The sequence below is a fragment of the Scardinius erythrophthalmus genome, assembly GCF_964197995.2.
Source record: "Scardinius erythrophthalmus genome assembly, chromosome: 10".
Lineage (NCBI taxonomy): Eukaryota > Metazoa > Chordata > Actinopteri > Cypriniformes > Leuciscidae > Scardinius > Scardinius erythrophthalmus.
This window is the reverse complement of record NC_138230.1, coordinates 5637619-5664632: the sequence shown is the minus strand read 5'-3', so window position 1 is coordinate 5664632 and position 27014 is coordinate 5637619. Positions and strand designations below refer to the sequence as shown.

The 27014-nt window shown below is 35.0% G+C and overlaps 1 protein-coding gene across 1 annotated transcript in view; it reads right to left on the bottom strand.

Moving 5' to 3' along the window:
* The window catches only part of LOC308697125 (uncharacterized protein), a 450215-nt gene that overhangs the window by 198070 nt on the left and 225131 nt on the right, over positions 1 to 27014 (bottom strand). Inside the window, exons 14-15 of the mRNA XM_081376238.1 lie at positions 25614 to 25787; positions 24778 to 24951 (exon numbers count right to left, since the gene is read on the bottom strand). Coding sequence (XP_081232364.1) covers positions 24778 to 24951; positions 25614 to 25787 — 348 coding nt within the window. The remainder of the gene's footprint in view (positions 1 to 24777; positions 24952 to 25613; positions 25788 to 27014) is intronic.

Genomic DNA, 27014 nt, shown 5'->3' with positions numbered 1-27014 from the left:
GTAGAATGATAGATAACTTTCCTGGAGTAATTATAACATCACATTGTTCACAAGCTATTTTATTGACATGATTGACCGATTTTGTATTGACTGATTCAGCAATTATAATTGAGGTGATAAATTTCAGTAAGATTTATTGTATTCTTCAATATACATTCTAAAGTTAATTCATGTTCATTATCATATTTTCATGCTAAAACTGTTGGAGAAGAGGAAGAGATGATTGGTTCAAGATTTCAAATACATTTTCAGAATTTTGGCAAGTCTCTAGACTGAAATGTTGTACCTCAGATCAGTTGATCTCTGTCTTCCTTTAAATGTCATTGGCTCCATCATAGACGCTTCACTATTCATGGACACACAGCTGGACTCTGGTGAGATTAATCTCTCTCTGTGGAATCAACATTAATAGAGCAGAGACATTAGAATAGAGATAATAGAGCTAGCTAGCTATTAGTGTTGTCAAAGTACCGGTACTTTGGTACCAAGTCGGTACTGAAAATGTGACAATACCAGCATTTCTGTAGTTCTGGGTGTCTGTTCAAACACAATGAAAAAAATTAGATGGTGCCTATCTTGTTTAACACACTACATTGGGCATTCAGTGGACATTCGCAAGTAAGTATGCCATTAAAACAATACTTGCCCATTTTGATCAATTGTGGAAAATGTAGTAGTTGACTTAGTTGTCAATATCACGTAGCTGCTTCGAATTTGCAAAAAATTGCTTTATTGAACATATTATTAAGAAAGTTCTTAAACGCGGAAGTCTGAATGTGCAAATATAAAACCAACTTTACCTAAGTAGTACAGGGTATTCGGTACCCACTAATCGACAGGTGCTTTAAGTTGCGTCCATGTTTTTATCTAAGCTTCAGACTAACTTTTTTACGTGGAGCACTGTCTGTAGCTGATATATACCACAATATAGTGTATGTAAGGGATAATGTAGAGCGAGGCGGTTGTTATAGTGAATACAACCCTGACAGGCTGATCAGGTTGTATTCGCTATATACATTATCCCGCTTATTACATGGCTACCTACCAAATAAATCAATAATTTGACACAAAATATTGATTTAAAAAGGAGTTTATTGATTTAAAAATTATTGTATTGCTTCCGCTAAAGAAAATAGTCCATTCCGGTTAGAATCCTGCGTCCATAGCAACACTCTGTTTTTCATGTCAACGGTGTGTTATACTTAGCAGCGGTCTGTTATCAAGAAATAACACACCGCATTCTACATTAGAATTCAACCAAGCCATGTAATAAATACATATAACGTCTGTGTATATTAAACTGCAAAAAGACTATTTAAATATTAACCCTGCATGCTCTACTTGTCTCTGTGTGAATGAATGGCACAGACGCGCGGTTTCATTTACCTCACACACACACACACACACACACACACACACACACACACACACACACACACACTGAAGCACGAACATAGACTGTAAAAAAATATGAACGTAGTGTCCGTGACGTCACCCGTAGGTTTCTGAAGACCGTTTTTGAAGCCTAAAGTGGGCGTGGCCGACAGTCACCATCTTGGCAGTGCGTCACTCCCGAATTGATTTATTTTTACAGTCAGACAATGAGCTGAGGTAACGTGACTGCTTACAGACAGCAGACAAACGGCTAATGATGACTAATGACCACAGCAGCGGGAATCCACCTGTCACTCAAAAGTGGACAAGCCTTTAATTATGCAGAAATTTAAGGCTTAATATAATTTAAACGGATGAGTTATAAAAAAATTCACCCCCCTCACAGTTGTCATGAAGGGAAAAATAAGCTTTGTAGACCAAAGCCACTTTTTGCACCAGGCTGTAAACGTGTTTTTTTTCTGCTGTAAAGTTGAGTATTTTAACATGGGGGAGATGCAGATTTGACTCACTTCTGCACCCAGCCTCAAGCGGCCAGTCGATGAATTGCCGTTGAATTCACTTCCGTGTTGGTTTCAAGAGAGAGACAGGGAGGTTGCCGCTTGAGCACGAGTGACGCTCGCGCTGTTTTCAGTCTCTGCTGCCTCACGATATGTTGACATGATGAAATTAATCTCCAGAGCCGCTCTGAAAGTCACTTCATGAGCACTTTACCGTTTAATTTGAGAAAAAACTATCGTCATATCATACACACACAGACAGTGTTGCCAACTTAGCGATTTTGTCATTATTTTTAGTGACTTTTCAGGCCCCTTTAGCGACATTTTTTCAAACAAGTAATAAAAACTCGGTGAGTGTTTTAGCGCAATTTTCTCACCTCATGGGATCACAACACTAAGAGATAGTAAATCTTTTCCTGGATTTTTTTTTGTGCGTTCCCGAGATTAGACCTTTCCTCAACATAATGCCGAAAACCCGAAGTCTCTAGGTGGTCTGGTTGAGGAGTAGATAGAAGTGCAAGATTGGTGCGCACAGACGCACAGAACAGAAATCATGAGTTAACAATCGCAATTTGTCCGGTGGAAAATTGCGCTAAAAAGCGACTAGCGACAAATCTAGTGACTTTTTGGACGAACCTCAGTAACCTTCAAATGTTGCCAATACTGTCCTGAGAGCGCGAGGTCTTGCTTTCTCCCCGCCGTCACTCTCTCTAGCTGTGTGTCTACCTTGTTCAGTGAATGAGAGGAGCAGCAACACATTCATCTGTTGAGTGCATGGCTGCTGACAGACGTGAATGAGTAGTGTTTTTCCACGGACTTATCACTTATCTGATTTTCTTTTGTTTTATATTTAAAGAATTTAGTTTGAACATTTTAATTTCCTTTCTTTTATTGTGCTTAATACTTGTAATACTCACTATCAGAGCTTTAGTTCATCCGGTTCCCGAACTCTCTCAATTCAGATAATTGTCCACATAGGCCTATAAAAAAATGTAGTCATTCACTATATTAAAGCTACTCGTTCTTGTCAGACAAAAAAAAGATAGGAAATGAGAACATCTTTATTTGACATTCGGCTATATATTTGTCACGGTTCATCGATCCATGTGTTCAATTTGTGCATCTGTTGGTTGTTGTGGGTGTGGGCTCTGAGTGTGTAGTGCTTGTTTGTTGCTTAGTAACTAGCTGATCACTTAATCAGTCCGCAGCTGCAGCTTGTTACTTCTGTTGTTAGCTGCTTATATATCTAGTGGGAGTGATTATTGCTGGGTGTTGGGTTGTCACTCTTGTTTGTGCTCTCTTGCCCAGTTCCTGTGTCAGAGTTTCCAAATGGATTTATTTCCTCGATCTCGTCTGTGTATCCAGGCTTCTGGAGATCGTTTGGATTCTCGTCATCCAGTCATCAGTCTGCATCCGCGCTGGGTTTATTCATATCACTCATCCTCTCATGTGAATGTGTATCCTGGTCGCCCACCTGTTACAGTATACGTGGTGTTTTGAGTATTATCCCTGTTTCAACCTGTCTTCAATAAACTGCTTGCTTGCACTTGCATCTACGACTCTCGTTCTGACAATATTATATTATATTATATTATATTATATTATATTATATTATATTATATTTATATTATATTATATTATATTATATTATATTATATACAGTATGGGAGCATTAATTTAGAGAGAAAACACATTAGGCAGGCAGAACGCGAGTACGAAGCGATTACGTCATGAATATGCTAATTGACGTATGACGTCATCTAGCGACTTTAAGGGAAGGCGTTAGCTACTTTCCTGTGAAAATAGTTGGCAACACTGCACACAGAAACTCAAAGGTCTTTACAGCAACCCGTCAAAATAAAAGTTCGGTACAGATTTTAAAAATTTGAAAAAATAGTTCCAACAGATTTTGCTGTGGTACCGAAATTGGTACAGAGTAGAAGTGTAAAATTTTAATGGTATCGGTACCAACTACTGGAATTTTGGTATTGTGACATCCCTACTATCTATCTATCTATCTATCTATCTATCTATCTATCTATCTATCTATCTATCTATCTATCTATCTATCTATCTATCTATCTATCTATCTATCTATCTATCTATCTATCTATCTATCTATCTATCTATCTATCTATCTACATGTCTATCCTTTATTTATGCATCTACTCTATCTATCTATCTATCTATCTATCTATCTATCTATCTATCTATCTATCTATCTATCTATCTATCTATAATTTATCTATATGTCTATCCTTTATTTATGTATCTATCTATCTATCTATCTATCTATCTATCTATCTATCTATCTATCTATCTATCTATCTATCTATCTATCTATCTATCTATCTATCTATCTATCTATCTATCTATCCTTTAACTATGTCTATACTTTATCTATCTATCTATCTATCTATCCTTTAACTATGTCTATACTTTATCCATCCATCCATCCATCCATTTATCCATCCATCCATCCATCCATCCATCCATCCATCCATCCATCCATCCATCCATCCATCCATCCATCCATCCATCCATCCATCCATCCATCCATCACCTCAGATCAGTTGATGTGTGTCTTCCTTTAAATGTCATTGGCTCCATCATAGACACATCACTCTTCATGGACACACAGCTGGACTCTGGTGAGATTGATCTCTCTCTGTGGAATTAACATTAATAGAGCAGAGACATTAGAATGGAGATAATAGAATAAAAATAAGAATTTATTTTACATAAAGAGAAACACCACAGAGATTATTTATCTATCTATCTATCTATCTATCTATCTATCTATCTATCTATCTATCTATCTATCTATCTATCTATCTATCTATCTATCTATCTATCTATCTATCTATCTATCTATCTATCTATCTATCTATCTATCTATCTATCTATCTATCTATCTATCTATCTATCTATCTATCCAGACAGACAGAAATGTTGTACCTCAGATCACTTGATCTCTGTCTTCCTTTAAATGTCATTGGCTCCATTATAGACGCTTCACTCTTCATGGACACACAGCTGGACTCTGGTGAGATTGATCTCTCTCTGTGGAATTAACATTAATAGAGCAGAGACATTAGAATAGAGATAGAATAGAGAATTATTATAGTCAATTTAACATGTATATAAACCTTACACAGATAACCTTGTCTAATAGAAGCTTTAGAAATGTTGAAGAGTGTTGACGTTGCACAAATTGCACAAGGATAATGTTACTCTGTGTACAGAGACCCTCAGGATCCTAATTAAATATCAGCACATTAATATGAGAAAACCACTCAGATCACCTTAACAACCCTTGCTAACACCCATACATCCTAATGTGATATACATAACATTAAGATCATATGAAGATTGAAGTACCTGCATCCCTGAGAAAAATCTCCATGTCTGAATGTGTGTGTGTCGTCCATGATTCATTCAGTCTTCATGGAGATGCTCGGTTACACTGATGAGTCAGAATTAAAATTTCATTTGCAATTTACTTGAAGTTTATACTGTAACTTACTTTTTCAAACTCATTTACAAAAAAAAAACAAAAAAAAAAACATTTTACCTATTAATTTGCACTTTATGTTTCAATAACATAATTAAAATGAATTGAATACATACATGTGAAATGGATGTTAGTTTTTTTTTCATATTCATATTTTCACAGTCATATTTTTATAAAATCCCCCAAGTAAATTTGATGAACAAAATAAATGCATGTCAATGTTTTGTGTTTCTATCATTACAGCCCACCTTACCTGATGTTACACTGGTAGTTGTAACATCAGTACGGAGCCCCTAAAGGGACGTGGTGGTGGAAAAAAATTTAGGATGGGAGGATTTTTTTTTTTAAATCTTTTGCGTTCCCACGCAAAACTTTTGCGTTCCCTCACAAAGATATTTGCGTTCCCACGCAAAACCTGTTTTGAGCTCGGACAGACACTTCCTGTTTAATGTCCCGCTGGCAATGTTTCAGAGCTCCGTACATTAATGGAGCGTTTCATTGTGTTTGAACTTGGACTCAAATATAAAGAAATGCGGTCAGTGCTTAACTCAAGGAGTTCAGTGAAGTCATAGGCTACACATACATAGGCTATTCGAACTTCCCGGATCAATATTCTTGAGCTAAACGTTGTTAAAACACAAATGACACCTATTTACAATCACAGTAACCTAGACAACGAGCTACAACCCAATTCTCATCAAATCAAGCTTTTATAATATAGGCTAAATGGATCTCTAAGTTCAAGGGAACGTCTGCAAAGTGCAATATAACCCAAAAAACGACTACAGCATCAACTCATAGTCAAAAATACAAAAATAGTCATTAACTTCAATGCTACAAACTGTAGTGCCACCCAATTCAGTTTAGGCTACACATCAATGGTGACCAACTGGTCATACTACACTGCTTTTGCACATTTTATATTATGAAAAATATTCAATAACTTCACTGTAACACACCAAATTTAGTTCACACATCACTGCTCTAATGTTGGTTATAGGCCTACAACACTTAGTTTGGGAAGTAATTGCAAATAAAAAATAAGTAGGCCTATTATTTACACAAATTATGTACGCAGCTTTTGCATTATATTTGCTTACTGAATTTGATGGCATTACACTGTATAACAGTGTGAAGTTATTTAATATTTTTTTCTAAAAAGGGTGAAGTTATTGATTTTATTTCATAATAAATAATTTAAAAAAAATGCATTTTTTATCAAACTAAGTAATGTAGTGTAACCAGCAGGAGAGCAGTGATGTGTGAACTGAATTTGGTGACAGTACAGTGCGTCACAGTGAAGCTATTGAATATGTTTAATAATATAAAATGTGCAGAAGGGTTTTGGGATTTGCACTTTGCAGACGGCCCCTTATTTGGACTTGTCTCTCATTCGTCTTTAGAGACAAATTAATATTATAATGCTCGTTTTGATGACAATTGGGTTGTAGCTCGTTGTCTAGGTTGTGATTGTAAATAGGTGTCGTTTGTGTTTTAACAACGTTTAGCTCAAGAATAGGGAAGTTCGAATAGCCTATGTGAATATTGCCAATTTCACTACTCCTTGACCTTGAGTTAAGCACTGAGTTAAAACTCCTCAATGGTTATGTAAAACAACACCATTTTTACCTCCTCTAAAACAGCTCTGTCCTCAGCGACCTGTTTCAGTGCATGTCTCTTTAAATGATAATGAGCAAGACACGTAAAGTGATGCCTTGGTGGACAGTAAACTACGGAGCCCCTAAAGGGACGTGTTGGTGGAAAAAAATTGTTATGGGAGAATTTTTTTTTAAATATTTTGTGTTCCCACGCAAAACTTCTGTTTATATTTGTTTATATACGCAAAACTTCCTTTATATTTGAGTCCAAGTTCAAACACTATGAAACGCTCCATTAACGTACAGAGCTCTGAAACACTGCCAGCTGGACATTAAACATGAAGTGTCTGTCCGGTCTCAAAACAGGTTTTGCGAGGGAACGCAAATATCTTTGCGAGGGAACGCAAAAGTTTTGCGAGGGAACCCAAAGTTTCTCGGGGAAACGCAAAAGTTTTGCGAGGGAATGCAAAAGATTTGAGAAAAAAAATTCTCCCAACCTAAAACTATTTCCACCACCACATCCCTTTAGGGGCTCCGTACATCAACACTTTTAATTTACGGGTATTTATTTAGACATAAATTATATAAATGATTTCAAAGTTTGAGACACTAAGCAAAAATTACTAAGTAAAAAATGTTACAACAATTTTTGGGGGTAATTATTGTAATGTAAACTACACCATTTTAAGGTTAACTATTTTTTGTTGTAGTTACTATAGATGATGAGGGAGTGAGTCTAGATCAGCTCTCCTGACTAAAGCTCACTCACCTTGAGTTACTGTAGTTTACCGCAGTTTTTCCTGTCTCGAACTGTACATTCCTGCAGAGGAACTAGAAATATTAAACACTTTGATGCTCTAGTTTTCTGACTTAAACAATCGTTTTATGCCCTGGTGTAAAATGGCGTACAATAAATCTCTGAAAATACTTTCAATTCTGACAGCTAAAGTTTCTAAACCTGTTTGGTGAGAAAAATCAAGCTTGTGTCATCTAGTTCATAAACAGCTCAGTTATGACGGAGACTAATAAATAACAGTTATCATTAAAAGATTTTATGACTATGTGTTGCCATTTTTTTTATATATATATAATGACAGGCTTGAGGGTAGGCGGTTATTAATGTGTTTTTATCTCATGAATATTAAGTAAGGCACAAAGAAGATCATAACATCTTGGATCTGTATATCAAAAGTAGAGTATTTACCCATTTCAAGAAAAATGTTAATAAAAACAACATTAAATAAAAAAAAACTTATAATGCAGAAATCATTTAAGTAGCACATAAACTTTTATATACACAGTGATTTCAGGGAGTTAACTCTGTACATCCCAGAGCCATTTTAATTGATAAAGATGGATTTACTCTTGCAGGTGTGAATTATGAAGGAAAATATACGAGAAAAATGCCAGAATGAAGTTTTGTTGCCAAGAGAACTAAGGAAACATGGAGTGTAATCTGACTACATACTTCTACCCGCAGTAAACAACAGATGAACTGATGACACGTATGTAATTATACAAAATGAGAGTATTAAGGAAGAAAGAAGAAATAAAGACTAATGCGTAGCCTTCAGTATCTAGACTCTTTGGTCTTTACAGAGTAGATCTTCAGTAAACCCTTACAAATAAAACCAAAAAAAAAAAAAAAAAAAAAATTGGTTATTGCAGTTAAACCACAAATTAACCGTGGTTTTGCTACATTAACCATAATATTTGTAACAGTAAAACTGTTGTTATTCAAATGGTAATCAATTCGCCAAAGAAAACATGGTTACTCACTTTTACTATAATAAATCCAAGGTTAATTTTCTAATTAAGGCACTGATTGCTTCACTACTAAGAGAACTTCCTCTATTTACAGCTCAAAGACTAAAAAGTGTCCACTGTAACTCAAGTCATCTTCATTTATATTGCGCTTTTTACAGTATATTCTTCAAAGCATCTTTACAGTGATATCAGGAAAATAATACAACAAAGTTAGTTTCGGCTGTACAGCAGATCTAGAAGAAAGTCATTGTCTGGTTAAAGTAAGTTTTTGATTGATTCAGTTCTGTTGTAAAAATTATTGGTTATTAACTTACATGACACCATTTTCAACTGAAAACAGAAAACGTTTAATACGTTCTGGCCGTTCAACTCCAACGGGACAGCTCTAAACTAGCAACAATGAACAAATCTTACCTTAGTATTCTTTGACGTGCAGTTCAATCCCTTTACTAGCAAAAGCTGCTGATCCAGTTTAGCGAACAGAGGAAACAATAGAGCAGAGTTTACTCTGACAGACAAGCTCAAAACATTCAGTGCAATGAGGAAAATCTGTTCTGTGTGAACAACCCCTCAGAATACTGCTGAATTAGAGGATTATGTGGAAGAGGGGAGGAGAGAAACACTTTTAGCAAGACAGAAGAAACATTTAGAAGTTGTTACTATAGTACTGACTGAATGGGTGTCCAAACTTTTGCACATTCCCCTTTTTTTTTAATGAAAAAGCGATTTGACCAACAGGTGGCGCTTGTGTAACAGCAGAAGAATCATGATATAAACACAGTAAGGTAAACATTGTCATAATTCATCAATAGTAGATCAAAGCGATCGCTTGGCATTTGTTCTGCTCGTAAAGCATGAGCCAAGAACACACAACAGAACAATTATTTTAAAGTGTGTTAAAAGTTGTACTGTGAAAAAAAAAGCATGATGCTAATATATTTTTAATATATTTAAAGATAGCACACTTTTTGTTAGTATATTTGCAATGTACTATTGAAAAAGGGAATATATTTCAAATACAATACAGTATACGTTTTTTCCACTAGGGCATTCTTATAGTCTCTTATCACAATGATGATCAGACAGAGCTGGAGCGATGTGCATGTGCTTTCTGGTTTTCCTTTAATAATTGTGTTAGAATTGCACACAGGCCTGCAACCAGGAGACACGCTGAATGGGACACTAATATTCAGATTAGTTAATCCAATATATGCTTCACAGTGGTGGATTTTTAAATGATTACATTTGGTATCCAATCCTAAATATTAATGTATGCATATGGCCTTGACTGATTGACACCATTATAATAATGATGAATGTCTCTGTTTCTCCTCAGATGAGATCTCTGTAAAGAAAGGTGAGGAACTGAAGTTGAATGTTCTGTTGATCAACGCTGATAAAGTTGTGCACTGGGCCAAAAGAAGCACAGGGCGAAAGGAGGATTGGGGCAGAAGTCACGGGGTCAGGAGAGATCGAATGACTATTAGAGATAGAAACCTGATTATTAATAATTTTACAGTCACTGACACTGGAACATATGAGGTTCTGGACTCTGAAGGAGAAATCTTGATCATGGTGACAGTCACAGGTGAGAGAAGATCAGTGGATGAGCAGAAATATTATGTTTAAAGCATTTAAACAGGTGAAGTTACATCATGATTTGAACGATGATTGATGCTAAACTGAATGACAAACCTTTTTCAATCTCCTCTACAGAATCTAGAACAGAATCAAAGGACGGATTGAACTACATAAATGATGACAAAACAAGAACATAGTAAGTAAAATAAGAGGCATTGAGAACATTACAAAATCGTTAAACATTGAGTTAATAAATAAATAAATGTGCTCTCTTTCCAGCTTCCCCTCTTCCACCTGAAGCATATTGGATTTCCCAGTTGAACTGTCTGTGCCCTTAATCGCTAACAGGGAAGTACTCAATTTCAAAGGACCACGAGAGTGATTCAAAAGCGTACAGCACCGTCTGCTCTCAGATGTAGATATTAACGATGGAGGTGATTTCAAACCAATTCGAGCTCTGATTCAGACCCTGACAATGTTAACGAACAAGAGGATCGTGCATAACAGATTTCACAGTTTCAGAGTGGTATTTTTTTTATGTAATTTTATTATAGATATTATGTTATCCACCATTTAATCATTATTTGCTGGAAAACTATGGTAATACAAACAGTAATCGATCACAGAATCATGAATAATTTTCCTAAAGGGTGATGAACAGTCTTACAAAAGCACCAGTAAACACTACATCAATACTGGTATGGCAGTTAGCAGAGACAAAGCTTTTCATCATAACTATCAAAGCAACTACATCAAACATATAATTGAAACTCTTAAAGGAGAAGTTCACTTTTAAAAAAACTTTTGCTGATAATTTACTCACCCCCATGTCATCCAAGATGTCCAAGTCTTTCTTTCTTCAGTCGAAAAGAAATTAAGGTTTTTGATGAAAACATTCCAGGATTTTTTCACATATTATGGATTCCATTGGGACTCAAACGGTTCAAGGTCCAAATGACAGTTTCAGTGCAGCTGCAAAGGGCTTTAAGCGATACCAGACGGTGAATAAGGGTCTTATCTAGCGAAACGATCGGTCATTTCAAAAATAAATAAAAAAGTTTAAGTTTTATAAGCACAAATGTTCGCCTTGCTCTGTTCTGTGATGCGCGTTCGTGACGTCACGTAATACGCAATCACGTTGAAAAGGTCAAGTTTGATGTGTTTACAAATGTGCGGAAGGAGGACCATATACACATTTTCAAATGTATTTGTGTCAGTTTATCGTTTAAAATGCCCATTTCGTGTGCGTATCCTGGGTGTTTTAATATTAAAAAGCCAAAAATAATTTTTTTTAATTTTTCAAGCGTGACCTTTTCAACGTAATTGCGTATTAGGTGACGTCACGAACGCGCATCAAAGAACAGAGCAAGGCGAACATTTGTGCTTATAAAACTTCAACTTTTTTATTTATTTTTGAAATGACCGATCGTTTCGCTAGATAAGACCCTTATTCGTCGTCTGGTATCGTTTAAAGCCCTTTGCAGCTGCACTGAAACTGTCATTTGGACCTTGAACCGTTTGAGTCCCAATGGAATCCATAATATGTGAAAAAAATCCTGGAATGTTTTCATCAAAAACCTTAATTTCTTTTCGACTGAAGAAAGAAAGACATGGACATCTTGGATGACATGGGGGTGAGTAAATTATCAGCAAAAGTTTTTTTAAAAGTGAACTTCTCCTTTAATAAAAAACACAAATACAAATAATAAGACATACTTACAAGTTGTGATCCATGAACAGATTGTTCCAACAAAGTGGGAATGGCTCCGTCTTTCAGGAGAAGCTTTTGTGCATATAGCCTGCATTAAACTCTCTTCTGGAAGTGTTTTTGTGGAACAAATGTTATGGTTATAATGTTCAGGAACAGAGTTAAAAATAAATGTAACCTCTCTAAGTTCGTAAGCCTTTGGACAAACGTTTTCTGGGGTGTAAAAAACAACAATAACACTATTCATCTTCTCTAATGCAGCTCAACCAGGCCTCACCAACTTGTTTGGGCGGGGATTTTTTAAATAAGGAACATTATGACTTCATAAGATCCGGGAAAAAACCTGCTGTAGTCCAAACGAGCCATTTGTTGTAGTTCTTGAAAAGTGGATTCTGTTACATAAAATATCTCCCTTTGTAGTGGACTTTGAGCTTTGTAATCTTGCAGATCTGTTTACTCAAACAGCAACATTACACACTAAAGAAAGTTGAAAAAGTAAAAAAGCATAATAGGTATACTAGCTGCTTTTAAAAATATTCTTTTTGAGCAGCTAGTATTACCCCCTGGGCTTCAGCTCGTGGCCGTCCGTGCATTAATGCTCTCCTAGACAGAAGATGGGGTGAAAAGGAAAATAACATTTTGCACTCTCAGCCAACATTGTTATACATGTTGTTTAGCATTCTTGCCTTGTCACATCACTTGATTTAATAAAATTAAATTTTGAGCTCATTTTAAAAAGCATAAAAGCTTTTTTTCTTAACAATAAGCTTTTTTAAAGGAACTAGTTGCTTTATAAACGCCATAACCATTTTTGGATACATTCATATTTTTTAATTATGTATTTTGAAATGGAATTTGGTAAAATTGTAGTTTTGTTACTTTTTGTGCTATTTATCTTAGAAATTTAGAAGCAGCACAATGTCTGGTGGACTTTACAGTCATATTGTTATGCCAAATGAATTATAACGTGTTTAGGATAAGTCTTTTTTATGACCTCACTGTGACTTTGAAGTTGCTGATTATCAGATATGTGTGAATGTTAGCACTTATGTCTTATGAGGACAGATATTGTAATGTTTGCACTGTTTGTGAATTGAAGGAATATGCAATTAAGCACTATTGTCTGTATATTTAAATGTGTAACTTAATAAATAACCTTTCCTGAGAATATTTCCTTTCATCACAGATGTTGTTAAAAGCCAAAAAGGTGCAGCACTGTAAAACCCAATAAGTTACGGTAACTCAAACCATTTGAGGAAACTGATTGCCTTAAACCATTTTAATTTTTTTTAACCATTTAAGAATACTGTAAACTCATATACATTGAGTTAAATTCACTTATATTTTCGTGTTGATGTTACATCCAATGTTATCATATGTCTGGGGTTGTTGTTTCTCTAATTTTTCCCCTTCATTCTTTGAGAACTTAATAAATAGAGTATGATAATGCAATAATGTCACACACATGTGACTGTCTGTGTTTTAGTTACAGGTTTTAGATGTTAGTCTGACCTTCTCTGGATCAGCTGATGGAGAATAAAGAGCCACTACAGACAATCACATTCAACAGAATCAACAGACACAAACCCACAGTGATCATCACACACACACATGTGTGTAACTTACAGAATGATAAGAATGTAATTTTTCTGTTCTGGTTGATAGACCTGTTATTAAACGGGGAAGAGAAAAGACCAGCTGAAACATGTAACGGTCACCAGCTGGAGTGCCCTTGAGAGCCACCAGAGGGCACTCCACAACAGACTATTGTCATTCCCTCACAAACTACATTTCCCATAACTCTCTGCCTCATCATCCCTGATTGCATCCACCTGTGTCTCATTGTTTAACTCGCCCTATTATAGCCTGGTTTTCACATTCATTCCCTGCGAAGTCTTGTGCGTGTAACACTGCATTCCTGAGCATTTACACTGTTTTCCATGTTCCTGGTTTTCCCGTTCCTGTCTCACCCTCTGGTAGTGATGGTGAAATGAAGCACAAACCTGTGACACATCAATACAAACATCACCAACTAGTGTGAGATCACCCAAATATTTCTTACGCAATCTACATACAAAGAAAAGTCATACAAGAAATGCTTCTCGTCTTCAGTAACATAGGTATTCATAGTTAGATTACAATAATTATAGAATCTCTCTGTCATTGGAATATTACTCCATCTACCCGTTTCTATGGCTAAACAGTGCCCTGAGCATCTGAACAAGAACAAAGATCGTAGAATATAGTTGTTTTATGCATTCTTGTAATCACAGATAAATGGAAGCAGGTGCAACTGTGTTGTCTTTTTATGTGAAATGAGTCATTGTAGGCCGTTTATTTCATCAACTGTGTTTGTTTGGTGTGCTACCCAAAATCTATTCATTCACCACAGACTTTACACCAGCATCAACTCTTCTTCGTTTGGATCACCCTTGTGGATTATATTTTTTCCCCCTTTTTTTCAACTTTTTCAACTATTTTTGTCTGAGTGAGTTATTCACTACGACGAGACTGTGGTTGCGACTGAACTGACTTTGAACTGAATTTTTTTGTGCTCAGACTGTGCACTGATTGATCTTTGGATTACAGGTTCCTTATATTCATTACACCCACATTATCTATATTCCCATATTATCAGTTTGTGTTTCTGTGTGGACATTTTATGGACTAAGTTGATGGTAAAGGAGTCTTTGGAGCTGTTTTTTGGTGATTGTGGCGTAGGCCTATTGTTGATTTCTGGTGTGGTTGTATTTTTCATTTAAAAAAAAAAAAAATTGGTATGCATTTGTTTTGAACTGTTGTTTGGCAAATATACTTGGATGTGGTTACCCCTTATTTTTTGTGTTTCATTTTGTCTTTAATTTGAATTGTCACAACGGAAAGCTAAAAATTTTCATCAATGGCGGGGGAAAGAGTTAATAGAGAGTCATGAACAAAAAATTACAATAATCGACTACCAAAAATTAAAGAGGTCAAAGTAATGTGAGTTGGTATAAGTATTAGAATAGAACAGAGATAATAGAATTGAGACGAGCATGAATATAGTTTATTTGACAAATAAACCTCACATAGAAAGATCTAGGATAATAGAATTGAGACGAGCATGAATATAGTTTATTTGACAAATAAACCTCACATAGAAAGATCTAGTTAGTTCTTTCTATCTCTCCATCCAATGATCTGCTGTACTTCAGATCATTTGATTTCACTGGTTTGTCCAGAACGGTCACTCTTCATGGACACACAGCTGGACTCTGAGTTTCATCTCTGACTGCTGAATCGACTTATAATAGAATACAGTTAATCGTTCATATACAAGATTTAATGTGGAGTTGGCAATAGATTAAATACAGCATATGGAATGTATATTCTGCAATTCTGAATGAAAATGAAAACATGATTAACCATTTTATTACTGAAAGGTGTCCATAGATAATTAATTCAAATTTAAAAAATAGATTTTCATTAAACATTTAAAAGTGGCGATGCATCATTGCTTTTAAATAAATAAGAAATAAAAGACAATAGATGATTTAATTGTACTATAATCAAAGGCATTTGAATATGTTTGGTAGGCTGAATTACTCAAATTAAATCATTAAATACATTTTATATATGGAGATGTTTGTAGTAGAGCGTTTGCAGTATAAATGTCACTTCTGTAGAAACAGAAGTCAAGTCACCTTTATTTATATAGCGCTTTTTGGGTCATTCTACAGAAACGTCCACTTTTGGGATGGCAAGATGTCTTAAAATGTATTTATTTTTCTAACATTTAAACTTACACAACATTATTAGATTACCCTTTGACTTTATGAATACGCATAAATTACAGCGTAATAATTTTTTATATATTTTTTTGTCCATGTATTTAAAGACCGCATGTACCATTTTTTTGTCACTGGTGTTACCGTACTTCTTTGGCAATATTAAAGGTTTTTATGAAATATTATTTCAAACAATTTTCAGCACATGTAGTCAGAGTTACCGAAAAATAATAATAATGCAACAAATAAGGAGATTATGTTTTATTTATTTTATTCAGGTTTGTTTAATCAGTGTGCTTGAATGAGGTTAGTTCGTTTGCGCAACCATGTGTTTGCTATAACAATGAAAATATTTGAAAACCAGTTAAAATCAAGTAATGATGCATTCCTTTAAATCTTAACTTTTGAGTGTAGCAGAATTAAATGGATGTAAAATTATTATGTCACATGTGACATTATATTTAATGTGACAGAAAAAAAGACAGTGACACAATGAATCACCAATGACATGCATAAGACCAAAGATCATAATTCTTCAACTATAATTAAGTAGATGAGACTAAATTGTTACATTTGGCATATAATCTAAATGAATAGCTTTGAATAAACTTTATCTATAAATTGGAGTCACAGATGTTACTGGTGTTACCCATAAGAAAGGTGACACCAGTGACAGTAACACCAGTGACAATTTTCATGAAAAATTAATTTTACAAAATGGCTGCTGCAAGGTATCAATCCACATGTTGTCAATCATGGTATACTAACTAAATTAAGTAGTTTAATCCATTTGTATTCTAGTTTTTTTACAATTACCTAACAGTAAAGTAGGTCATACCAGTGAGTTCAACTAAAAGCTTCATATGAAATCATGACATAAATGATAAGATTTCTGATAACTGAAAAGAAAGAGTGGATCTACCATGGGCTTTTCTTCATAGATATTCAGCAAATTGGAAGAAGGAAGTCAAGTAATGTCATCAGTGTGATTTTTATTTCAAAATAAGAGATTTTTGTTTAATGGTAACACCAGTGACACAACTCCAGGGGACCATTACTTTCATTATATATTTTATAATATTTATTCTGCATTTTGGTTGTTTATATCATTTACATAATATATTTGATAATTATGTATACATTATTGTATTTTAAATAGTGTAAAAACCTGTTATTGACCTCAAAATAAAGCATTTTCCCTCTGTGCATGACTGTGGGGACGAGCACTTCTGTGGTGCTTGGAATTCTATATAATTAATTAAAATCAAATATTGCCACATTGATGGCTCAAGAAGGTGTAATTGTTCAAAATGTAAAGAAATTGTAACCCTAAAGAGTTTTTTTAAGTGTAATATTTATGTAAAGGCTAGGAACAGAAAAAAGGACATTTCCATAGAATGACCCTTTTACAATACAGATATTTTCAAAGCAGCTTTACAGTGTGTTTTGTGGTACTTAATTTAACCTCTTGTTTGGTTCTTAAATATAGACACCTTCTACCTTATTTTGTTTATTCTCAGGTTAGGTAAAGTCAGTCGAATTCGTTCTAAACAATAAGTACATAAATTTCCATACATACAATTCAGTCGAAAGACTGCTCCGTGGTTTAGTTCAGCTCAATCTTTTGTAAAACAGAGACTTAAGGCAGGCGAGCTTCTTATTTTCAATTAAATGTATTTTTTATTAAATACAGGTTAACCCTCTGGGGTCCTTCGGGTCCAAACGGACCTGAAGCGTTTAAATAAAAAAATGTCAAAAATCATAGCTTAATCGGAATGGTCCGAAATTTGGTGACTTTGTTGGTACTTGGTATATGAACACCCAAAAAAATTGGGGACAGGATTTGAATAGTCTAAGTGGTTGTAAAAAAAAATAGTCACACTCAGGACCTTCGGGTCCAAATGGACCCGCCATAGGAAATTAATGGGAAATTGGCAAAAATGTGACAATACAGAGTTTTTTTGTGCGTACAATCTACAAATCAGCCACGATCCAGAAAAAAAGCACACAACAGTGAAGGGGTGAATCTATAAACATCAAGAGTGCAAAACAGACACATCCACACACACACACACACACACACACACACACACACACACAAACACACTTTTATACACATACACACTAATAAATTCAGATTACAAAAATCTGTTTTGAATTTTTAAAAATCACAGCTTCATCGGAATGTTACGAAACTAGGTGACTTTTATGGTATTAGGTATGCGAACACACAAAAAATATTGAGGTCATGATCCATGCATGCTAAGTTGTCGTCACACTTCTGCTCTTTGGTCAAAAATGACCCCCATAGGAAATTAATGGGAAATTGTCAAAAATATGAAAACACAGAGTTTTTTTTGTGCATACAATCTACAAATCAGCCAGGATGCAGAAAAAAAGGACTCAACAGTGAAGGGGTGAATCTCTAAAACATCAAGAGTGCAAAACAGACACATCCACACACACAAACACACTTTTATACACATACACACTAATAAATTCATATTACAAAAATCTGTTTTGAATTTTTTAAAATCACAGCTTCATCGGAATGTTACGAAACTAGGTGACTTTTATGGTATTAGGTATGTGAACACACAAAAAATATTGAGGTCATGATCCAAGCATGCTAAGTGGTCGTCACACTTCTGCTCTTTGGTCAAAAATGACCCCCATAGGAAATTAATGGGAAATTGTCAAAAATATGAAAACACAGAGTTTTTTTGTGCATACAATCTACAAATCAGCCAGGATGCAGAAAAAAGGACTCAACAGTGAAGGGGTGAATCTCTAAAACATCAAGAGTGCAAAACAGACTAAATCTGTTCAGGCAAAAATCACTAGATTCGCAAGCCTTTCTACAGAGAGCTGTAAATCCACTAGTGGTAAAAATGTGCTATTGCGTGATAAAAATGCTCAGTGTGTCCACCAGTTGGCGCCCATCTCATTTCAAAAATTGCTTTCATGAGGCCTAGGCTTGACTCTAAAATGAAATACAGCTTTAATAAAAATAAAATAAAAATTATATATATATAAAAAATTTCTATTATATTCAATGGGAAAAAATGGGTCATAATTATTGCATAAATATTAATTATAAATAATAAAATTATCTCAAAACACCAAAAAAGAAAAGAAAAAATATTATAAAAAACAAGTAAAAAAAAAAATATTATGATTTTTTTTTATATATATTAATTCCGCCCTCCGGGTCCATTTGGACCCGAAGGTCCCAAGTGTGACTGTTAAACGAAGAACCCCAGAGGGTTAACAAATTTACATAAAAGGTACTAATATATAAAATAAAAGTAAAAGTAATTCAAAACCAATTAATTTGCCAGCTTTCATCTTCATGAGGCGCAATGGCAAGGCATCTAACACCGGAGAGGCCGTCCTTGGTGAACCAGCGTCTGACTTTGACATTCCTTACAATACTTTTTATGGTCCACACACCCTCCGCACAGATTCAGTCCTTTACAGACAATCTGTCCAATCCGAAGTCTTGAACTGTCCTCAGTTCTGGAAACCCCCTTCTAAACTCCATATATAAAGCTCTTTCCTTTGTTCTCCTTTTCTTGCTGCTCTGGACCCTCTGCCTCTCTCCTGCGTCTCATGCTCCTCATCAAACAGGTATTGCTTGCCATTTCTACTTTGCTAAGATACATGCTTTCTACTACTTAGTGTTATTACTACCTACTGTAGTTCATTTGGTTAAATGCTTAAAAATCAAATATAGTATAGTCATTTCTTTCATGCATTATTATAATAAAAAACTTTTACAATACAAATTGCAGTGTTTTTCTCAATATACACCAGATTCATAATAAAACTTGATTAAAATAATAAAACAATACAAAAATAATAAAACAATACAAGTTGCAGTGTTTCTCTTATACAACACTCTCTCTTACAAGGTTACAATTGTGGTTAATATCATATTAGCCTATATATATGAGGCATTATAAAAGAATAAATTGCATGTTTACTTAACAAGTGATAACAGGAAAATAATGCAACAAAGTTTGTTCCTGCTGTACAACAGATCTAGAATAAAATACTGCCATAGTCCAGCTTAAGTAAGTTCAGTGTTGATTCATTTCTGTTGTAAAAAAGTTTTTACTTTAGTTCATTTATCTATACAGCTGCTCTGAAGAAAACAGTGATGTCATCGTCCAGCTCAGTTCAGTTCTCATATAATGGTGTCAATGCAGATCAATAATATTGTTGAATATTAAGTGTCTCCAACTAAGCAAGCCAGAGGCGACAGAGGCAGGAACTCAAACTCCATCAGTGTCAGAATGGAGAAGAAAACCTTGGCAGAAACCAGACTCAGTCGCTCAGTTCTCCTCTGACCAACGAACAAACAGTGTATGATTATGATTCAGGCATTACAGGTCAGAGGTCAGATTGGATCTGAACATTCAGAATATTAATCCAGTTTCATCTGGTTGAAGGTTTCCTTGTTTGACTTTGGATGAAGGATTGGATCATTCTGTAAAGTTACACAAACACATGTGTGTGTGATGATCACTGTGGGTTTGTGTCTGTTGATTCTGTTGAATGTGATTGTGTCTGTAGAGGCTCTTTATTCTCCATCAGCTGATCCAGAGAAGGTCAGACTAACATCTAAAACCTGTCAGTAAAACACAGACAGTCAAATGTGTGCGACATTACGTCAACTTTAGAACAACTAAAAGAAACTACTTAAATTATTAAGTGAGAGATTATAATATAATAAATACTGTGATACGCAATTGTTAAAGCTGTTTTTAAACATTCAGATTTTGATTTTGCTTCTAAGTCACCGTGAATGATGACCCTTGACCCTTATCTATAATCCTGTATGACTGTCCTCTTTCTGTGTCATTGGCTCAGTTTTATTTATGATAAAGAAACTAGTGATACATATTTACCATTATCTTTTATTGCAATTGACATTCTCTCAAAATACATAATTTAGCAATAAAAAGATAATAATAAAAGCTTTCAATTAAAATATGAACAGTTTTAATCATCACTACTCACTCAAGCGTGTCCAGTTTATAATGTGGATCCTCCTTCAGATCAGAGAGCGGCTTCACACCTGAGTAACTTAGTTTATTTCCAAACAGACTCAGTTCTCTCAGGTGTGAGGGGTTTGATCTCAGAGCTGAAGTCAGAGCAACACAACCTTCATCTGTAACACCACAATCCCTCAACCTGTAGAGAACAATGACACTCTTCAGTCTCTCAGTTCAGGATCACCAGCGGTGAAGTATCCCTTTAATACTGTAAAATTATGTCAGACACATTGGAAAGACTGTGCTTGAAAATAAAAGCAACATTCCCATTAGTCATTTCTAGGGCTGTGAAAAGATTAATCGCGATTAATCACATCCAAAATAAAAGTTTGTGTTTACATAATATATTTGTGTTTATACTTGGTATAATTATTTTGTATATATAAATACACACACATGCATGTATATATTTAAGAAATATTTGCATACATATACTGTATATATTTATATATAATTTATATTATATATAAATATAATTTTTTTATATATAAATAACAGTTTTTCTTAAATATATACATGCATGTGTGTGTATTTATATATACAAATTTAATTATACACAGTACACACACATATATTATTTAAACACAAACATTTATTTTGGATGTGATTAATCGCGATCAATCTTTTCACAGCGTTAGTAATTTCACAATTTTTTCTTTTTTTTTTGTATGGCAATCATTATTTACTGTACCATTAAAATAGAGGAGTACATTTTATACAAACTTACATCAGTATCTCCAGTTTACAGTGAGGATCCTGCAGTAGATCAGAGAGCTGCTCGACTCCAGAATCTCCTACTTCATTCTCAGTCAGATCCAGGTCTCTCAGGTGTGAGGGGTTTGATCTCAGAGCTGAAGTCAGAGCAGCACAACCTTCATCTGTAACACCACAATCCCTCAACCTGTAGAGAACAATGACACTCTTCAGTCTCTCGGTTCAGGAAACACTGATATAAATGATACGATATATATGAATTTCTCTTATGCAGTTGTCACCTCTTCACGTGACCCAATCATGTTTATAACTATCAAAAACTATCAAAAGTAAAATGAGTTCAGAAGCTTTGGAAAGAATCCACTAAAGATTAAACATAATTTTCAGTTACTTGATGGTAAACATTTTTTGTATATATTATTTTTGTATATCATTGATTATTCACCACAGGAGAAAAACAGACGACGTTGAGACTTTTATAAAAACTTACTCGAGTTTCTCCAGTTTACAGTGAGGATCCTGCAGTAGATCAGAGAGCTGCTTGACTCCAGAATCTCCTACTTTATTCCATGACATATCCAGTTCTCTCAGGTGTGAGGGGTTTGATCTCAGAGCTGAAGTCAGAGCAGCACAACCTTCATCTGTAACACCACACCATCTCAACCTGTAGAGAACAATGACACTCTTCAGTCTCTCAGTTCAGGAAACACTGATATAAATGATTATATATATATATGAATTTCTCCTTTCTCCTCAACAGATTTGTATATGAAAGCATTTGTCACCTCTTCACATCATCCAATCATATAACTATTGTTGTGGAAAATATGCAATTGTCCTGTTACAAGTAGGCCTTTTTGTAAACTAGTTAACCTGTAAATAATAATACTATATTTAATTGAAACTAAGAAGCTTGCCTGCTAAAAGTATTTGTTTTCTAAAAAGCTGAACTGAAAAGAACATGAAGAAGTCTTCTGACCTATAGATTGTGAGTATGAAAATTCAGATGCTTATGATTTAGGACAGATCTGATGTACTTTCCCTAACCTGAGAATAATCAAAATAAGGTTAAAGGTGTCTAGAAATACACACCATAAAACACTATCAAAAACTATCAAAAGTAAAATGACCTCAAAAGCTTTGGAAATAATCTAATGAAGATTAAACATCCTTTTAAGTTACTTGATGATAAACATGTATGTTTATTTTTTTATATCATTGATTATTCACCACAGGAGAAAAACAGATGACGTCAAGACTTTTATAAAATCTTACATGAGTTTCTCCAGTTTACAGTGAGGATCCTGCAGTAGATCAGAAAGCTGCTTGACTCTAGAATCTCCTACTTTATTCAATGTCAGATCCAGTTCTCTCAGGTGTGAGGGGTTTGATCTCAGAGCTGAAGTCAGAGCAGCACAACCTTCATCTGCAACACCACAATCACTCAACTTGTAGAGAACAATGACACTCTTCGGTTTCTCAGTTCAGGATCTAAAGCTCAGATAAGCAGGAATTTCATAATCAGAGACTTAATCCACGGCACCATGGTCCAGTCTAAGGTTCAGACTAGGGCTGTCACGATGTTAGATTTTTCACACCATGGTTATTGTGGCCAAAAGAATAGTTTTTCTTTTTTACCCAACAAACATAAGGATACTGATAAACACAAGGCACATGCATTTTTACTTCTTGCGTACTCAATCTATGGCAAATTTTTGTGAAGGAAGACAAGCATTGTGAAGTTTATCTGGTTTCAAACTGAAGCCCAACACTGTCTGAAGGTTTCCTGAAGAACTGAAAAGCTCTTAAACCTGTTGTTGCACTGGCGCCAATAAAGTCATGCAGATAGCAGATTTGAATAAAAAAAATCAAGTGCAAATACAAATAGGCTACAAAAATAAGATGAGTAAAGAAAACGGGGTTCTTAATTTTAATAATCACCCATTATTAAATATATGAACACAGAAACCCCCTGTTAACAGTTAATGTCACGTTTCCCATTCCATGATGACTAGTAAGTAAAATAATAACCGCGTCGCATCTATGACAACTCGAGGTATCGCACACCGGACACGCACTTTCTCAGTTTATGGCCAGCAATATCATTATGTTTTTTTGGAATTGAGATAATGTCTGTACTATGTTATGATTATACTATACAATTAAATACAATAGTTGCTGTGTCTGTGATCTGAACACTTTTTTCTGCGCTCTGTGTCGCGGCAGGATTTTGAACAAGGTCCTGAGCCGTTGCTGGGCGCCGCGGACAGGCGCCGAATAGAACTTATCTGTGCTTCTCGTCCGGTGTGTGTACACTCATACAGAATGTGTTCGAATTTTAAAGACGTGGCGCTCCGCTTCTCGTCCGGTGTGCGACCACCTTTAAGGTGCTGTTTTCTTTGAAGCCGAAGAACTCTGTTCTTAATACTGGCGAGCTTACTTTTTTCGGGTGTGGACAGATTGTTTCACTGATTCACTCTAGCTGCGCGGGCGCGGACGAGCGCTGCGTCTAGAAAACGCCAATATCGCCAATACCGGTATATTGTATTGCTCTAAATTAACACGATGTCGATATTTCATGCTTTGAATATCACGATTATCGTCAATACCGGTATATTGCGACACCCCTAGTTCAGACCCACTTCTACAAACTGCTTGAGCGGGTTAGTTTCCATATCATAAGAATTGCAAGAATATTCGATAACACTATTTAACAGTGTCCTTGTTGCATATGTTACATGAACTTACCATAGTAATAACAATAAATTATGCATAATTACATGCAACTAACCCTCAACCAAATCCTAATCCTACCCTTACACTATAGTAAGTATATGTAGTTGCTTAATATTACTCAGTACTTAAATATATAATTTCACTGTAACAATGACACCTTAAAAAAAGTGTAACTGAATTTTTTTTTTTTTTATGCAAATACCCAAAAATCATTAACATATCTGTATATGGACACGGCTGTCACATCTTTACATCATCCAGTCATGTTTAATCTATCATTAATATTGTAACAATTATGTCAGATACATTGGAAAGAATCTGATGAAAACAAAAGCAACATTCCCATGAGTAATATCACAGTAGTTTTTTTTTTTTTTTTTGGCAGTCATTATTTACCATTAAAATAGAGGACTATGTTGGGAGATTTTATACAATCTTACCACAGTTTCTCCAGTTTACAGTGAGGATCGTGCAGTAGATCAGAAAGCTGCTTGACTCCAGAATCTCCTACTTTATTCAATGACAGATCCAGTTTTCTCAGGTGTGAGGGGTTTGATCTCAGAGCTGAAGTCAGAGCAGCACAACCTTCATCTGTAACACCACAATCCCTCAACCTGTAGAGAACAATGACACTCTTCAGTCTCTCAGTTCAGGATCTACAGCTCAGATAAGCAGGAACTTCACAATCAGAGACTTAATCCACGGCACCATTAACAGGTTCAGTCTAAGGTTCAGACCCGCTTCTACAAACTGCTTGAGCGGGTTAGTTTCCATTTGATAAAAATTGCAAGAATATTCGATAACACTATTTAACATTGTCCTTGTTGCATATGTTACATGAACTTACCATAGTAATAACAGTAAAGTATGCACAATTACATGCAACTAACCCTCAACCAAATCCTAATCCTACCCTAACCCTATAGTAAGTAAATGTAGTTGCTTAATATTACTCAGTACTTAAATATATAATTACACTGTAACAATGACACCTTAAAACAATGTGTAACCAAATATAAAAAAATTTATGCAAGTACCCAAAAATCATCAACATATTTGTATATGAACACGGTTGACACATCTTTACATCACCCAGTCATGTTTAATCTATCATTAATATTGTAAAATTATGTCAGACACATTGGAAAGAATCTAATGAAAATAAAAGCAACATTCCGATGAGTAATATCACAGTAGGTTTTTTTTTTTTTTTTTTTTGTATGGCAATCATTATTTACCATAGATGACTATGTTGGGACATTCTATACAGACTTACCACAGTTTCTCCAGTTTACAGTGAGGATCCTGTAGTAGATCAGAGAGCTGCTTGACTCCAGAATCTCCTACTTTATTCTCAGTCAGACTCAGTTCTCTCAGGTGTGAGGGGTTTGATCTCAGATCTGAAGTCAGAGCAGCACAACCTTCATCTGTAACACCACAACATCTCAACCTGTAGAGAACAATGACACTCTTCAGTCTCTCAGTTCAGGATCTACAGCTCAGATAAGCAGGAACTTCACAATCAGAGACGTAATCCACGGCACCATTAACCCTCTGGGGTCTGAGGTGTTTTCTGGCCCTTGAGGTGTTCTGACATGCTCTGACATTTGTGCTTTTTTCTGTTACTTGTGACATTTTCATGGCTAATGTCTGATTACACTGTATTTAGCATAAACTCTGCTACAATAATATGTCAGCAGCATGTATGTAAAAGTTTGTAGTTTTGAGATAATGACGTTTATGCATGGTTTGTGAAAAAAAAACAAAAAAACAATTGTTTGTGAAAAAAAAAAACAATTGTCAATTGTCACGTAAGGTCATGAAACCCCTACTGATTATTTCTTCACAAGACTTTTGAAAATTGTATCACATAGCCTAGAATATTTGCTCCAAAACTATGTGAAAATCATCCTGACAACCCATTCAGATAAGACAATATGTTGTTTTAAAATTTGTAAGACGTGTTTTGTGTAAGAAAGCTTTATGCGAGTAGGCGTAAACACATCCTGAATATTAATGGCTCACACCTGAGAAAGACAAAGACCCTCCCCTAATGGCCCTATTAGGAGCTATCAGGCCCGATCATTCTAAGCAACCTTGCACAAAGAATGAGGAGATTTAAAAAAGAATGGCTTTTTGATTGTTTGGATTTATTTACAACACAACATAATCCAAAGATACACAACAAAGGACAAAAAAGCACAGTATTGAACACAATGATCCAAAGACAGAGACCTTTGTGCCATTCCTAAAACTTTCATTTCCAAGGTGTTTGATTTTCACATTACCATGCTCATGTACAGAGACTCATGTGAATGTTGAAGTCAGCAGGACTCATCAGTGGAGCATCTGATCCCTGTAAAAAAAACAAAAAACAAAACTGTGAACATGCTGATATCAAGAGAAACTATAGGGCTGCACAATTTTGGGAATAGATTTTAGATTTTTCTGGTTAAAATTGCTTTTTAAAATTCACAGATACACACACACACACACACACACAGACACAAATGTTTCCAACAATATATAATGAACACCAGGTTTGTTGTGCCTTGTAGGCATAGGCTACGCGCAGTGCTGCCTAAAATAATAATAATAACAATAACCTAGAGCAGCCTATAAATCTTTCAAAAGTAACACTTCAGTAACAACTACGCTAGAGAAAAATATATTGATT